This window comes from Geotrypetes seraphini, chromosome 9, assembly GCF_902459505.1.
Source record: "Geotrypetes seraphini chromosome 9, aGeoSer1.1, whole genome shotgun sequence".
Classification (NCBI taxonomy): Eukaryota; Metazoa; Chordata; class Amphibia; order Gymnophiona; family Dermophiidae; genus Geotrypetes; species Geotrypetes seraphini.
This window is the reverse complement of record NC_047092.1, coordinates 171,817,015-171,835,284: the sequence shown is the minus strand read 5'-3', so window position 1 is coordinate 171,835,284 and position 18,270 is coordinate 171,817,015. Positions and strand designations below refer to the sequence as shown.

General features: G+C 44.1%; 1 protein-coding gene across 5 annotated transcripts in view; it reads right to left on the bottom strand.

Moving 5' to 3' along the window:
- The window catches only part of FNDC3B (fibronectin type III domain containing 3B), a 490,638-nt gene that overhangs the window by 356,143 nt on the left and 116,225 nt on the right, over positions 1-18,270 (bottom strand). For all 5 annotated transcript variants that reach the window (XM_033959077.1, XM_033959075.1, XM_033959076.1 and 2 more), the window contains exon 2: positions 5,668-5,806. In XM_033959077.1, the coding sequence (XP_033814968.1) occupies positions 5,668-5,778 (111 nt within the window). In that variant the 5' untranslated portion in view covers positions 5,779-5,806. The remainder of the gene's footprint in view (positions 1-5,667; positions 5,807-18,270) is intronic.

Below are 18,270 nucleotides of genomic sequence, written 5' to 3'. Positions count from 1 at the left end.
TAGAGGAGACTGGAATGATAACAGTATTATTTAGTTTTTTTTATCCCATTGACCCCAAAGAGCTCAGAACGGGTTACAGGTTAAACATACATAGTATGGAGTCAACAAGTTACAATTTACACAGGATTTGTCATGGCTTTAGTACCTGCTTTGACACGCAGCTCCTGATTGGTAATGCCCGACTTTAGTGCAGGAAGAGGCAGTCGGAGCATACAGCGAGTGGCTTCCTTCATTCGCCATTGCTCCGGCTGCTCTCTCCTGCCTCTCCCATTACCCTCTCCAGTCTCCCCCACGAAAAACCATATTCGCGGTTTTTCAAGATTCGCGGAGGTTCCTGGAACGGATACAGTTTACCAGTTAGTTTACCGTAACGAGTACAAGTTTTTTCCTAATTGACACAGAGACAGTTTACAGGTTGAATTTGCCATAGTTATAGTACAAGATTTTACCTTAACAATCTTTCCATACGTGACACATACCAGGTTCTGGAACCAATTTCTTTATAATCCATCGGTTAAGGGCAGGGGGTTAGGTGAAGAAGTATGTTTTTATTGCTTTCTTAAAGTTGAGGAGTCCTTCAAGGAATCTGATCTGTGGGGGCAGTTGATTCCAGTGGCTCGGTAAGTAGTGGGAGTAGGAACTTCGTTTAGCGGTTTGCAGTTGTAGGGCATGACCAGGAGGCCTTTTTGAGGCGTATTTCAGCCTGGGAGCAGAGAGACCGGTTCGGCATGTACAGAGGAAGCTTTGCTATCACAGAGTCTGGCATCATGTAATGCAAGGATATGAACACTAAAATCATGCCCTTGAAGACACAACATTTAGCTACAGGCAGCCAGTGAGCTAACACTAGGGCCTGGGAGACACGGGTTGCGGGCACGGAGGATTTTTAGAAGCCTGACCAATACATTTTGAAGACACTGGAGACAATGTACGATCTTCGCCATGAGACCACTGAATTGCGCGCATTGCAGTAATCCATGTGGGAGAGAACTAAGGCTTAGAATAGTTGGGCAAAGTCAGACTCTGAAAAGCAGTTCTTTAATTTTTGGAGTTGGTGTAGGTAGTAATAATGAGGAAGATACCACCTGGGAGATATGGTCAGAGAGTGACAAGGTTGCCATCAAGGATGAAGAATGGAGAGAGAGGAAAGAGGAGCAGCTCATTCTTGAACATGTTAAGAGTAGGATCGCAAGAGGGTCACTTTAGAAGAGCTTGACTAGGTAGAGAACGCAAGAAGGCATGTATTTATGACCCATTTTACAAGGTTCATAGACAGTGGAGCGCAAGACGTCAGCGCGCTGACAATCCAGCGCCGACAATTCGGCGCAAGAGAGAAGCGTGCGGGGGAAAAAGTAATTTTTAAAGAGCTCCGATGGGGGGTTTGGGGTGGCAACCCCCCACTTTATTGGTTAGTGTTTGCGCTGCTGTTGGAGGGGGGCTCGGGGGGTTGGAAACCTCCATTATAGCGAAAATGGAACTTTTTTAGATTTTTTTGGGAAAAGTTCTGTTTTCTCTATAATGGGGGGGTTCCCCCCCCCGCAACGGCAGCGCGAACACTGACCAATAAAGTGGGGGGTTGCCACCCAAACCCCCAGTCGGAGCTCTTTAAAAATTATTTTTTCCCCCGCCGCTTCTGTCTTTTGCCGAATTGTCAGTGCTGGATTGTCGGCGCGATTATCCCGTCACCATTTTATAAAGATGTATTAAAATAGGCCAATGTTGTTTATGACATTGTCTATGTTATATATACACCTTCACTCCACAACGGCATATAATAAACTTCAAAGTGCCTACCTTCTAAGCAATCTTTTTTTCTGATACTGTATTTCTAAGTGTCTCTATGGTCTTCAGTTCCAGCCAACCACCAGCCAAATTATTAGAAGGCTTGTTTCTTTTTCTGGCTTTTATTCATCATCAGACCTTAGGCCTTCAAATAATTTGGCTGGTGGTTGGCTGGAACTGAAGACCATAGAGACACTTAGAAATGCAGTATCAGAAAAAAAGATTGCTTAGAAAGTGGGCACTTTGAAGTTTATTATATGCCGTTGTGGAGTGAAGGTGTATATATAACATAGACAACGTCATAAACAACATTGGGCTATTTTAATACATCTTTGTAAAATGGTGACGGGATAATCGCGTGCCAGATGCCAGCGCGCCGACAATCCAGCACTGACAATTCGGCGGAAGACAGAAGCACGCGGGGGAAAAAATTTTTTTTAAAGAGCTCCGACTGGGGGTTTGGGGTGGCAACCCCCCCACTTTATTGGTCAGTGTTCGTGCTGCCGTTGTGGGGGTGGGGGGGGGGTGGAGTGAAGGTCTATTTTACAAAGATGCATAAGAAAAAATTAACAGTTTTAGCAATACAAAAATTAATCACCTCATCAGTGACTAACTACCGTATTTGCCGGCGTATAAGACGACTGGGCGTATAAGACGACCCCCCAACTTTTAGTTAAAAAATAGAGTTTTGTGTTATACTCACCGTATAAGACTACCCCTTCTTCCGCACACCTTCTCTACCGCCCCGGGTGCAGCACAGCCGGCCAGGTCCCCTTACTTTTGTGGCACTTCCCCGACCGACCGACCGACCGACAACAGCCCCGGTCGGACAAACCTCCCTGCCCTTAACCGCGAATCTAAATTACCTTCTTACAGCTGCTGTAAGAAGGTAATTTAGATTCGCGGCTACAGGGCAGGGAGGATTGTCGGACCCAGGCTGTTATCGGTCGGTCGGGGAAGTGCCACAAAAGTAAGGGAACCTGGCCGGCTGTGCTGCAACCGGGGCGGGGCGGCCGCCCCTCTCTCTTGGTACCGCGAGGCTACTCTCCTTCTCCTTACCTGCCATGCCTGCAGCACAGAGCCGAACGGAAGTCTTCCCGACGTCAGCGCTGACGTCGGAGGGAGGGAGGGCTTTGTTTAAGCTTTGTTTAAGCCCTCCCTCCCCTCCGACGTCAGCGCTGACGTCGGGAAGACTTCCGTTCGGCTCTGTGCTTCAAGCAGAGAAGGTAGGGAGAAGAAGAGCCGCGTACATCCAGAAGACTGAGCATCCAGCCCCGCAGGAGCCCCGCGACCCTCGGAGGCGTCCCCATGGGATCCCCGCGACCCTAGGGGGCGTCCCCACGGGATCCCCGCGACCCTAGGGGCGTCCCCGTGCAGCTCTGTAATGTAAAGTAAGTACATGTAAAACAGTACCCGGCGTATAAGACGACCCCCGACTTTGGGGAGGATTTTAAGGTACTGAAAAGTCGTCTTATACGCCGGCAAATACGGTACATTTTACAAGGCTTGCTAACCTTGATCTCATTACATATTTGCATGCAGTGAAAAAAAAAAAAAATGCTGAAAGTGCATCGCTGGGAGTAAGAATAGAAGGTTTAACATTCTCTCAATCTAAACTTTTGGACTTGGCATTTATAGCTGCTAGACTGACATTAGCACAGCAATGGCGGATGCCAAATGTACCCTACCTTAAAAGATGCAAGGGAACGCTTAGGAATAGTGTGTGAAAAATATAGACTTTCTTTCGGCCCTGTTAACTAATCAATGGGCAAAATTTGAGTTATATTGAACAGGAAAAAGAAGCACTATGAAGAATTGTCTACTCTAATCTAATCACTATGGTGGTAGAACCAGGTCTCTCCGGAGGGGGGGGGGAATGTTTTAACTCTAGCATTGATAAGTTGTATTATTTGCATCAGTTACTAACTTTATGAAGTGTATCAATACTAATTATGATTTGATCTTATTGTAATGTATTAAAATTAATAAATAAAGAATTAAAAAGAAAAAAAAAAAATCAAAAAGAATATGACCTCCTTCGACACATTCTTCTTCAGTTTTGCTGTACATTGCACATTGTTTGCATTTCTGTGGTTATCACCAAGCGAGAGGAAAAAAAAGGTCACAAATTCCAGCTAAAATTGCTTTTCCAGTTTTTTTTCACGATTACCACCACACAGTTTGGGAAAAGTAAAACCTTCCAGCCTTTCTTGGCCCTCTCAAGCTCAACGTTTCTGTCCATTGCATGTCATCCACGTCCCGAGTGATCTTGAACCTCAAAGATCCATGGAGTTTGTATGCTCAGCTGCAACACCGATATGCCACCTCTCAACTGTGGATGGAACCATTAGAGCAAAAGATCTGACCAGCATTTTTTGCCAACCAATCAGTGAAGCTGTGCAGATGGAAAGCTTCCTAGTAATTTTGCCCTAAGACGTTGCTAATAAAGTTGACATGGTCAGAGGAGCAAGAGGAGGGGGGGGGGGGGGAAGCTAGCAATATAACTTGTTACTTCCAACTAATTTGTATTTGTTTCAATTTGACCCACAACATCTTTAAGGGGCCTGTCACAAAAGTGTGTTATGTTTTGTCACTTACTGCATCTTAAGCGCAAAGCCTGTGCGGTAAATATTTGCCCTGCATTTGCCACACAGGGTAGACACCACATGGTAAATGTGTCGGCAAATAACACAAGTGCATCAGCGCTACCAATGCACGGGCCATGGCTGTACACATAAGATATCAGAAGATGCCTCACCCAATCCTCCTCCAAAGAACCCCATTGAAATCTCTCTCTCGAAGCAGGTAGTATGGAACCTTCCTCCCCCACCTCCACAGATCCCCACAGCTGACACGGAAGCCTTCCCTCTGATATCAGAGGGAAGGATTCCAGTCAGCTGCAGGTCTTGTGCAGGACCTTGGGTCATGGCTTTGAGAAGAGAAGTACGGCAGGGAGGAGGGAGCAGGCTGGCCAGAGGAGGCAACACCCATGGGAGGAAGGCAAGTAAGAAGTAGGACGAGGGGCGCATTGGGACTGGAAGGGAAGGCTTCCAAGTCAGCGGCGAGCCGCATATAGTAACTGCGGCCGTGGCTTTGAGAAAAGAAGTATGGCGGGAAGGCGTGAGCCGGCCACAGGAGGTAACACCCGCAGGAGGGAGGCAAGTGAAGAGGAGGGGCATGTTGGGATACAGAAGGGAGGAAGAAAGTCACGTTAGCACCTGAAGGGAGAAGCAGGTCGCCAGTTTGGAAGTACAAGCCCGACGTTAAGTCAGGTGTTCTTAAACCATGGATTGCCTGTATTTTACAAAGATAAAAAGGCGCTTCCAGCCCACTTGACCTAGACACTCCGTTATAAAATTACCTTCTTAATGCATAAGGCATAGTGGCCCGGATTCTCTATAGGGCTCCGATATCAGCAGCCACCTAAAAAGCAGCCGCTGATCACATGTCAATCACTCTCTGGCACCCTATAGAGAATTGCGCCTCCGCAAAAGATAGGCACCAGAAATGTAGGCCTGGGTTTTGCGGGCCTACATTTCCGGCGCCTATCTATGCCATGAATCATGCCTAGATAGGTGCTTTACGGCATCTCCACGCCCATAATGGCGTTAAGCACCTTAAAACACCTATGTAGGCGCGAGTCCAGCACCTTATATTTAGGCACCAATAAGTGCTTTATTTTTACCATTTTTCGCCATTTTAAATGGCGTTTCTCAATTAACGTAGGTGCCAGTAGGGTGCCCACTGGTGCCTACGTTTCGGTGCCGTTTATAGAATATCCCCCAGTGTACTTCAATTATAGGTACATCTGAAAATATACATTACTGTTAAGTTCCGATCTAGAACGGATCATGCATTCATGATTCTCAGTTCAACCGCACTGACCTGCTGCGATCCGTCTGCATTCACCATGTGGGGCATCATGGCTACATCCCTACTCAGCAATGGTGGCAGCTCCAGCGGAATTTGGTCTGTCATCATCATTGTGACGTACATTCATGGAGAACTTTCATCAACGGACTTCCTAAAAGCAAGAAGAGTACGTGTTGAATGAGAACCAAGTAACGCAAAGACTACAATACAATACAAAGTGATATATACATTACTGAAATACACTGGTGCAAAAGGAAAAAAAAAAAAGGAATTTACAGTCAAAATAGGGTGACGGGACTAAATCGCGCGAGACAACGGCGCGCCGACAACTGAGCGCAAGGTTGACGGCGCGCCGAAGAAAAGCACTATTTTAAAGGGCTCCAACGGGGGTGGGGGTGGGGGTGGGGGGGAACCCCCCCACACACTTTACTTAACACACATTGCGCTGGCGTTGCGGGGGGTTTGGGGGGTTGTAAACCCCCACATTATATTTAAAACTGAACTTTTTCCCTAAAAAACGGGCAAAAAGTTCGGTTTCAAGTATAATAAGGGGGGTTACAACCCCCCCAAACCCCCCACAACGCCAGCGCGATGTCTGTTAAGTAAAATAGGGGGGGTTCCCCACCAACACCCCCCGTCGGAACCCTTTAAAATAGTGCTTTTCTTCGGCGCGCCGTCAACCTTGCGCTCAGTTGTCAGCGCGCCGTTTTCTCGCGCGATTTTGTCTATGAACCCAAAATAGCTTTTATATCCCGGGGAAAGTTGTATAGAGAAGAATGAGACTTTTGGTTTTTTTTGTTTTTGTTTTGTTTTTTTGCAGGAGAACCAAAGATACCATAAAGATACTAGGTGTAACTTTGGATCAGTGCCTAACCATGAGAGACCAGGTGGACTCCTTGATCAGAAAGGGATTTTTCACTCTCTGGAAATTCAGATCCATTAAAGCTTATTTCGATACAGTGGCATTCAGAACCCTAGTCCAATCCCTCGTACTGAGTCTACTTGACTACTGCAACATCGCCTATTTAGCAATTTCCCAAAAGAACATGCAGCGTTTACAATTGATGCAAAATGCAGCGGTCAAACTGATCTTTGGGCTGAGGAAGTTTGACCACGTGACACCCTACTACCGGCAGCTGCATTGGCTGCCAATGGAGGCGCGCGTAAAGTTTAAATTTGCCTGCTTCTGCTTCAAAGCACTACACGGACTTGCCCTTAAATATATAACTGACCTTTTCGTCTTCTCAGCCAACAGACACAAGAGAAGCTCACATTCCAACTTCGTTCCCCCCCCCAGTGAGAGGTTGTAAACTGAAAAAACACCATGAACATCTTCTCTCGCACCAAGCAGCATCATGGGGTAAAGACCTAGAACAATTGCTTTCGCCCACTACTTATGAGGAATTTAGGAAACGTCTGAAAACACACTTGTTCCTAAAGTATCTAGACAACTGATCCTCTCTTCTCTCTCCCCTCTATAGCGATTAACTTGTTCTTTTGATCACTCTCTCCTCAAGAATGGATTTCCTGTCCTATTAACCCTCTTTCTTCCTCCCCTCTTAAAGTCAATCAATTTGTACCTTTGCTTAATCTTTGTAAACCGCATAGAACTTAACGGTATTGCGGTATATAAGCTGTTATTATTATTATTATTAACCAAAAGTAAACAAGGTGGGACAAATAGTTGATCAAGGTTATGCCACTCTTCTGTACCAAATGTATCAATGTTCCCTCTAAGGATTGATGAGATGTGTGCAAAAAAAAATATGCACGGGCGACAAGTTACATACTCCTATATAATAAAACGCAAGCCGCGCATGCGCACTCCTATCTGCGTGTTCTGTGAGGTGTAGGTCCATGGCCGCAGGAGTGCGCATGCGCGAGTCCCCAGCCTTACTGGTATGTTCATGCTGTTCTTCGGTCTGCCCTGCTCCTTGCCTTAGTGTATTTTTAAGCTGAAAGACGTGGCAGCAGCTCCTCTCACGATCCCCACCTGCGTCGGAAGTCCAATGCAGTCGGGGATCTTGAGAGGAGCCGCCGGCTGCATCTTTCAACTTAAAATACACTAAGGCGAGCAGGGCAGACCGAAGCTTCAAAAAAACATTGCAGGCGGCGGCGCGGAGCGGCGGATGGAAAAAACAAGGCTCCGAGGAGGACGCACAGGCATGGCGTCGCCTGAGGAGAACGACAAGCGCCGGACTCGCGAGCAACACGAGAAAAATTATGAGCGACGCCAATGAAAATAGTGAGCGATCGCTCATGCGCTCAGCTTAGAGGGAACATTGGTCTGTATCTAAAGCCACTTTGCAGATTTTAGGCTAGTGACCACTTGGCATAGAATGACCCAAAAGAGAACTTCAGAGGCCATTATTGAGATGGCTTGGGGAAATCCACTGCTTATTCCTAGGATAAGCAGCATAAAATCTGTTTTGTTACTTGGGATCTAGCTAGGTACTTGGGACATGGGTTGGCCACTGCTGGAAACAGAATACTGGACTTGATGGACCTTCCGTCTGTCTCAGTGTGGCAGCTCTTATGTTCTTATGTGAACCAAGTATAGGACAATCGAGCCATTGTGACATCACTGATGAGGTTGGTTCTTAGGCATTGGTGGAATGAGGCATTATGACATCACAATCGCAGCTCTGGAATGTTGCTACTATTTTGGGTTTCTGTCAGGTACTTGGGACCTGGGTTGGCCACTGTTGGAAACAGGATACTGGCCTTGATGGACCTTCTGTCTATCCCAGTATGGCAACTCTTTATGTTCTTAAAGGCTATGAGAACCAAGGCTTTTCTCTTCAAATTCAGTAAATGGTAATGTAACAATTAATTCTGGTTTTTCAAGCCACACTGTTCCTTGTGACCCTAGGCAAGTCACTTAATCCCCCACTATTGCCTCAGGTACATTGTGAGCCTGCTGGGACAGACAGGAAGAAATACAAAGCTGCATTTAATATTTTTGGACAGTATTAACATCACTAAGCTGGGTTTTTTTGATGCTCATATGACATTAATTGAGAGATTTAGAGAATTAATCACACAAGAATTATATATAAAAAATTTATTCACATAAAAATTATAAAATATATTTAAACGATTTATACAGGGGTTTTTGACCTGTGATGAAAACCAACCCCAATTGGTTATGATCTTTTTGATTGTATTCCAGGGGTTTTTTGATGTCTTTTCTCCTCTGTTTTAAATGTACATTATATGTAACATTTAGTGCTCCATATTATCTGTTAATCTTACGATTTAACTTTTTTTGGACACTTACACACGTTTCCACTTTTTTCTTCAGTTCATTTGTTGATCTCAGCCTGCTTCTCTTTTTGGAAAAAATGGAAGCGTTCTATAAATTATTCTGTGCAATAATGGGAGCTTGATTACACAGCATTTAAATGTTCCTGCTGTCATAAAACACTTCCAGAAGTGAAGACCAGAAAATTATAATCAAGTAATGACAATCTATTCTTTGATTATGTTTTAAAGTTTCAGACCCACAGAAAAAAGGCTTTGAATTTCCGCGTCGTCTTAAAATTCTATTTTATCAAACAAGTTCTCAGCTACAGCCAGCAGGGGCTCCTGTGGTATTCCAGGAATCACCTACCACTAAACTTCATTGCTCCACCTTTGACGAAATAAATTATCCTTCAAAAGATGACACTGGGGAATAGAAAAGCACACCTAAATTCTACTCCCAAGGATGAAAATGGCCGATACAGTAATGAAGAAACGGCGAATGTGCCAGGATAAAACAGGTATTCAAATGGCTCTTAAACAGATTGCAACTCAGTAGATTATTTTGCCAATCGGTAATTATCAATAACTGCAGTTTTCAAGCTCTGAATGAAGATGTTGCCTTAAGCACGAGGAGAATAGTTTTATACAAGAGCACTTGATAGCCGAGGCACATAGGTGTGCATATGTCCCCCAAAGTGGAGCTGGTCAAGACAGGAATAAACCACAAGTGCCAATAGGTACCAATGTGGGTCACTGATTAATAACCGATTTGTCCTCCAGTGCTTGGTCATCTCCATTGTTGGTTCTTCTTGTCCCGTGCTACATGCATACAAATCTTCAGGAAGAAATTTTCTGGACGTATTATATAAGCTTATGCTACCTATGAAGACATGGATGTGCCATCACCTCATAATCAACAGAAATCACCTTGATCACTAGTTTCATCATGGAAGGTCATCGTATTTCCAACGCAGCTGGCATTTTCAATATACACAAACTGTACAAAACCTTTTGATGTTTCCCCTGTCCTGAATGCTCCCCTGTCTAATTGTCACTGTACCAGATATAAACACAATGCATTGATTTCTATCAATTTTTAAATAAGAGGCTTTCTTCCTTTTTATCTGTGTCTTAATTATAGGGCATAAGTTCAACCAAAGTTTAGAGAACATAATAAAAAGACAGAAAAGAACATAATAAGAAGACAGGACAGAGACTGGCTAGTAAAGTATTCTCAGACCCTACCACAAATCTCTGTTTTGTGTCTGCGTTTTTAGTGTTGGAAATGAGTGTGTTAATTTTATACATAACAGGAAAAGGACTGAATGGGGCAGGAGTGCAGAAAGATCACTCCTGCCTCAGTCCACCGCTGGACCACCAGGGAATTGAAAGGTACTCGGGGGAGGAGGGTGGGAGGTAAAAGTTGTCAGAGTCATCCAGGATAGGAGGCGGGAGGGATTCCTCCAGTCCTGGCCCTTCTCTGGACCACCAGGGAATTTAAAGGTATGCAGGGGAGGCATGAGGGAGATAAAGGTTGTCAGTCAGCCTGGACAGGAGGCAGGAGGGATCCCTCTTGTCTCGGCCTACCCTTGGACCACTAGGTCTTATGGAAGGCCCGGTGGAGGCCTGCAAGACATCGGGAGGGAGAGAGAGAGGACAGGGGAGGGAGGGAGAGGAGACAGTGTGCAGAGCCTGACAGCGTAGGAAGGGAGAGGGACAGGGTGCAGAGCCTGGCAGGGGAGGGAGGGGGACTGGGTGCTAAGCCTAGCAGGGCTGGGGCGAGCACTTGAATATTAAACTCTCCCCACTCCCCCTCCCAAGTTTATATTTGAGTCAATCTTTTCTCCTCTTTTGGGGGGGGGAAGGTTAAGTCGGTTTATATTTGGGTTGGCTTATATTTGAGTGTATATGGTATAATAAATCAATCAATAAAACATTAAGCTAATCAAAGGTGCTGCTCAAATGCCCCTCTCAGATTTCCACGCAGATACCCACCATTGCAGGCACAAGCAGCAACATCGGCAGAACGGATATGCATAAGATTTTCTATAAATCAGGAGACATCTATAATAAAAGGGCATTTCAAAAAATGTAACAACATATAAAAATAAAATTGGATTTAAGCGAAAAATACGAACTGGTCAAGAAACTGATCAACTGCATATATCCTAGGTGAGGTGCAACAACACGTTTTGAGCAGAGGTTTTTTCTTCTAGACTACTGATAAAAGTGCATTCTGGAGGATGAAAGCATTTTTCATCAGTCTTTTTTTCTCCTTTTTACATTTTGGGATATTTGAGTGTTTTTAGCAGTTAGAGACCTCCGAACACTAATTTTGAGTTGCTGCATATATTGCTTGGATTTCTTTGCCTAGTGCCTTCCATATTAACCACGGCAACCTCCCCCCCCAAAAAAAAAAAAAAAAGAGTTGTTTCTGGCTATACTGATAGTTTTCTGGGATCTGAATGTCCCTCCTTGAGGGCCACAATCCAGTCGAGTTTTCAGGATTTCCCCAATGAATATGCATTGAAAACAGTGCATGCAAATAGATCTCATGCATATTCATTGGGGAAATCCTGAAAACCCGACTGGATTGCGGCCCTCGAGGAGGGACTTTTGAGACCCCTGGTTTAAATGAAGCTCATACTGTATCTTAAAGCATTCCAGCTTTAGACTGACATTGCTAAAGCTCTGTTTTCATTATACAAAGCAAACTCCTGAGTACACTATAATAAATTATGAAAATATAGCTTTTCTGTATCCTCACTGCTTCATTTCCTCCGCATTTGTTTTCTGCTCTACCCATTAAATGGGCCTAACTAAATCCCTTTGCTTGCACAGTTATTTTCTCTGAAATGTCACCTTTCCATTACTTTTCTTGTGTGCTTAAATTTGCTGGCTACAGCCAGTGATTAGCTTTTTCAAGGTCCAGTACCACTGATCCGATTGACATACAGAGGGCCCATGGGGTGCATCTCCTCCTAGCAAACCAACATTATTTCCAAAAGAGCCAAGCATTCTAATCTAATTCTAATCCTGGCAACTTCACGTCCCACTACTCAGCTAGTGATCCTGGATCTTTATATGAATTCAAGATGTGTACTGGAATGCATATGGAAAAAAAAAAAAAAAAAAAAAAAAAAAAAAAAAAACACACCCCACTTACAGAAATCAGGAAAAAAAAACCCCACCCACCCAATATCTACTGGGAAATAAGTCCATAAAAACACCAGGGCCCAGATTCTCTATAAGGCGCCAATATCAGTGACTGCCTAAAAAGCAGCCATCGATCGAATGTCAATCGTGCCCTATAGCAAATCATGCCTCGGTGAAAGATAGGCACCAGAAATATAGCCCAGGGTTTTCAGAACCTACATTTCCAGCCATAAATCACTCCTACATAGGTGCTTTACAGCGTCTAATGTCACGTCTGCTGTTAGCCACGCCGAGTGGTATTAAGCGTCGTTAAGCGTCTAAATAGGTGCGATTCCGGCACCTTTTATTTAGGCGCCAGTAGGCACTTTATTTTTACCATTTTCCACCATTTTAAGTGGCGTTTCTCAATTAACTTAGCATCATTTATAGAATATCCCCCCCAGTCTTTGAAACACACTCAACCAGTTGGGTTTTCAGAATAACAATTTTATTTAAGTAGGCAATAAACGTGCATATTTGCTTGCACTACTTTCATTGTTATATAAGTATATAAGACTAAAATATTATAATGCCTCTGTATCGCTCCATGGTGTGACCTCACCTTAAATATTATGTTGAATTCTGGTCGCCGTATCTCAAAAAGATAGAGCGAAATAACAAAAAAAGGTTCAAAGAAGAGCGACCAAGATGATAAAGGGGGTGAAACTCCTCCTGTGTGAGAAAAGACTAAAGAGGTTAGGGCTCTTCAGCTTGGAAAAGAAACTGCCGAGGACTGATGTGTACAAAATCCTGCGTAGTGCAGAACGGGTGCAAGTGAATAGATTTTGTACTTCATCAACAATTACAAAGACTAGGGAATACTTTTTAAAACCAATGGGAGGAAATATTTTTTCACTCAGAGAATAGTTATCGATAAGCTCTACAACACACTGCCAAAGGATGTGATAACAGCGGTTAACGAAAATGTTTTTAACAAAGATTTGAATAAGTTCCTGGAGGAAAAGCCCATAGTCTGTTATTGAGACAGACATGGGGATCAGTAGCACAGAATGCTGCTACTGTTTGGATTTTTGTCAGGTACTTGTGACCTGGATTGGCCATTGTGGAAAGAGGATTCTGGGCTAGATGGATCATTTGTCTGATCCAGAATGGCTATTCTTATTTGCTGAAACAAAAGAAAAACACGCATAGCAACTCGATTTATGACTGGACATATTTGACTCCATTCCCCAAGCGCCACAAAATTTTGTTTGTAACAAAACAAAATCTCCCCAGATTTGTAGGTTAGAGTCCAAATCCACCTAGAATGTGTTATAATGGAAGACCTTTAGAAAACAATTATAAAAAAATTTAGAAAAAATACTTGAGCTCATGGGTTCAAAGAGCATAAGCCTGATTGGAATTCTATGCATCTCTCTGTTAGCTTTTATTTGCTCAACTAAACAATCAGACTCCCCATACAAATCAGTAATTACTGTATATTGCCCATTCTTCAAAGTTTTTCCAAAATAATGTCAACGATGTTCACAAACTTGAATATCCAAACACTAACCCTCTCAATTATTGCATGGATGAGGCTATGCAGGACTGAGTGACTTGCCCTGAATTTTATATATATATTATATATTTATATATAGCACATAAATTTGGGTGTGCTGCCAAGATGTATGTGCCAATTAATTGTTCAAAAAAGCTCTTCACCATCAATAATTACCTACAAACAACCAATTACTAATGCTAATGGGCATTCATTAAACCTGCACAGACTGAAGATAAGGGACCCTTATTTACTCAGATCCACTCACAGGCCTGTAGTTTACAGCTGAATGAGTGTTATTTCGGGTACTAACTCTCGTTAAGAACATAAGAACATAAGCAATGCCTCCGCTGGGTCAGACCTGAGGTCCATCGTGCCCAGCAGTCCGCTCACGCGGCGGTCCAACAGGTCCAGGACCTCTGCAGTAATCCTCTCTCTATACCCCTCTATCCCCTTTACCAGCAGGAAATTGTCCAATCCTTTCTTGAACCCCAGTACAGTACTCTGCCCTATTACGTCCTCTGGAAGCGCATTCCAGGTGTCCACCACACGTTGGGTAAAGAAGAACTTCCTAGCATTCGTTTTGAATCTGTCCCCTTTCAACTTTTCCGAATGCCCTCTTGTTCTTTTATTTTCCGAAAGTTTGAAGAATCTGTCCCTCTCCACTCTCTCTATGCCCTTCGTGATCTTGTAAGTCTCTATCATATCCTCTCTAAGTCTCCTCTTCTCCAGGGAAAAGAGTCCCAGTTTCTCCAATCTTTCTCTATTTCTGTCTCTCTCCCTTTCTCTCTCTCTTTCTATCTCTCTCTCTCTCTTTCTCTCTGACTCCCTTTCTCTCTCTTTCTGTCCCTCTCTACTCTCTCTATGCCCTTCATGATCTTGTAAGTCTCTATCGTATCCCCTCTAAGTCTCCTCTTCTCCAGGGAAAAGAGTCCCAGTTTCTCCAATCTTTCTCTATTTCTGTCTCTCTCCCTTTCTCTCTCTCTCTCTATATATATATATTTCTCTCTGACTCCCTTTCTCTCTCTTTCTGTCCCTCTCTACTCTCTCTATGCCCTTCGTGATCTTGTAAGTCTCTATCATATCCCCTCTAAGTCTCCTCTTCTCCAGGGAAAAGAGTCCCAGTTTCTCCAATCTTTCTCTATCTCTCTCTATTTCTGTCTCTCTCCCTTTCTCTCTCTCTTTCTATCTCTCTCTCTCTATATATATTTCTCTGACTCCCTTTCTCTCTCTTTCTGTCCCTCTCTACTCTCTCTATGCCCTTCATGATCTTGTAAGTCTCTATCATATCCCCTCTAAGTTCCTCTTCTCCAGGGAAAAGAGTCCCAGTTTCTCCAATCTTTCTCTATCTCTCTCTATTTCTGTCTCTCTCCCTTTCTCTCTCTCTATATATACTGTATATATTTCTCTCCGACTCCCTTTCTCTCTCTTTCTGTCCCTCTCTACTCTCTCTATGCCCTTCATGATCTTGTAAGTCTCTATCATATCCCCTCCAAGTCTCCTCTTCTGCAGGGAAAAGAGTCCCAGTTTCTCCGATCTCTCAGCGTATGGTACGTGTAGGATCACATTTTGTAAGAGTGAGGGGAGGTGATGAACTTAAGATCATCCTCCCAAAATTTATTAGTCATACCCTCCTTGAAAACGATAGGAACAAGAAGAGCAGACATGTTCTCTGTCATGGGCCCACAATGGTGGAATTCTCTCCCACAATATATTACAATCGAAAGAGATTTACATTCTTTTAAAAAATCTTTGAAAACACACCTTTTTAAAGAGGCTTTTAATTCTTAATATTTTTTAATTTTTTCTTAGCATTTTAACTTTTAATCTAACCCTTTCCCTTATGTTTTTTTCCCTATTTGTTTTCCTAACTAAGACAGATGTAATCTTTTCCCTTTCTTTCCCTCCACCTCAAGTTTGTCCTGTCTTAAACTTATGTTATTGAGTTTTAATTTTGTATCCCTATATTTTATGTTTTATTTTGTACATCGCTTTGTAAACAGATTTAGCGATAAATCAAATGTTAATAAACCTTGAACCTTAATAAACCTTGTATTGATCATTGGGTTGTGCAGTTGGAAGTGGGGATTCAGAGGAATGGTTCCACATCTTGTATAAGGGGAAGGAAGGTAAGGGTGGGGGGAGGGTAAATGTAGGTTTCGGTTTGTTCAGAGAAAAAAATGAACTTGAGTCTGTGTTGGTCTTGAATGTTTATTGCGCCTTTCAGTGAAAAGATCTAATATAAATCTGCGTGTGCATCTGGTTGCATGCTATTTATTTATTTGATTATGCAATTCATTTTCTAGCACATTGTCCCCAAAGAGCTGAGAACGGGTCACAGGATAAACATACGTAGTATACAGTTAACAGGTTACGATTTGCACCAGATTTGCCATAATTACAATGCAAGTTTATGATACAAGTTTTTATCCTATCGACACATACTAGGGGTCAAAACAGCTTACAGGTTACAATTTGCCATAGTTACAAAGAAATGTACAGTGGTACCTCAGTTTACGAGTGCACCGGTTTGCGAGTGTTTTGCAAGACGAGCAAAACATTTGCAAAATCGGTGCCTCGGAAACCGAGCATGGCTTGATTTATGAGCACCCCCCCCTGCAATCCGGCACCCCCCTCCCTGCGATCCGGCACCCCCCCCTGCCACGATCCAACCCCCCCGATACGATTGGGCACCCCCCCGCCACAATCCGACCCCCCCGATACGATTGGGCACCCCCAGCCATGATCCGACCCCCCCCCGACACAATTGGGCACAATTGCTCAGATGCTCAAGGCCCAGCAGAGGAGGAGGCCGATTTTCAAGAGTGCCCAGATGAGGGTAAGAAGCGGCGAGGGGGTGCCCAATTGTGTCGGGGGGGAGGGTCGGATCGTGGCAGGGGGGTGCCCAATCGTGTCGGGGGGGGGGGTCGGATCGTGGCTGGGGGGGGGTGCCAGATCGCAGGGGGGGGTGCCTGATCGCGGGGGGGGGGCCTTCGAGGGGAGCAATTCCGGTTCTCGGGGGGGGGGGGAACGCATCAAAGCGAGTTTCCATTATTTCCTATGGGGAAACTCGCTTTGATAAACGAGCATTTTGGATTACGAGCATGCTCCTGGAACGGATTATGCTCGTAATCCAAGGTACCACTGTATATTGGTACCAGATCCCGGTATGTGTCACATTAGGAAAATATATTTTTCTTAGTAATCCATCGGTCAAGGGCAGAGGAGTTAGTTATAGTGGTATGTTTTTATTGTTTTCCTTCAAGGGATCTGATCTGCGGGGGCAGTCGATTCCTCTGGCTCGGTATGAAGTGGGAGTAGGAACGTCATTTGGCGGTTTGCAGTTGAAGGGCACGTTTTGAGGCATATTTCATCCTGGGAACGGAGGGACCAGTTCGGCACATATGGGAGAAATGTGGCCGTCATGCAGCCAGGTGCCATGTCGTGCAAGTATTTGAAGGCTAGCATCAGGCCCTTGAAGACACAGCCAGTGAGCCCACGCTAGAGCCTGGGAGACATGGGTTGCGGGCACAGAGGTTTTTTATAGAAGTCTGATCACCGCGTTTTGTACATGCTGGCGACGTTGTATGTTCTTTGCCCTGAGACTATTGAATAGCGCATTGAAGTAATCCATGCAGGAGAGTATTAAGGCATAGAGTAGTTGGGTGAAATCAGACTCTGAAAAGTAGTTCCTTATGTTTCAGAGTTGTTACAGGTAGTAAAATGAGGAAGATACCACCCGAGAGAAAGGGCTGGAAAGCGACAGGTTGCAGCCGAGTATTTCCTAGGCTGCCCACTGGGTCATTCATAGTTATGGTAGTCGAAAGGACGGGTGCGGTTGCAGCGTTCTTTGCTAAAAGATAGGACACCTAATTCCCATAGCGTGCATCTCGAAAGTTACACGCCTATGTATTGAACACCTAACTTGGGTGCCAGGTACAAGTCTGGCGCCCAAAGCAGGGTGAACCAATCAATACCCTTTATAGAAAAGCATCAATTAGCATCAATTGTTTTGCAGTACCTATTTTTAAGCATTCTTTATAAAATTCCTTCCATTGTGTCTTGGGTAAAGTGTAGCTCCATCACCCTGTTCCACAGTCTAATTTTGCCAGATTTCCATCGTGAGAGTTTTCAACTTTCCAAGATTTTGACTCTCAAACTTGCTGCTAACAAATTATTTCTTCTCAGAAATTGTCAGAATTGCTGTTTAGGAAGATATAATATTTATTTTCCAGAGGACAGCGAAATTTACCGGCAAATGTTTCACAGCTGTATATAAGACTACCTCTTAGCGGACCTGCCAGCTGAATGCGAGAAGAGGAGCTAATTGTTTCGTAAAGGCACTCTCGAGACATGAGCAGTTCCTGCGGGTATGCACACAGCTGGTTGGTCGAGGCATGTGTCGTCTGGAATTGGTTTTCTTGTCTGATACGAAGTTTATTTCTTCACATAAATCACGTTGGTCTACGGGATTTCTGAAATCCTTGAGCACGCCTATTTTTAACACCCAGGAGCCAACATTCCCTCTAAATAGCATTACACGATGCGGAGTCCTCTGCCAATGGGGAGTAGACACTGCCTCTCCCTCACAATTGAAAGCACGGTACTGCAGCCCCCTCCCCCACAGGAATACCAGCGGAGGCCTCTTGGGCAGTAGAATGCTGCTTAGAGGGAAC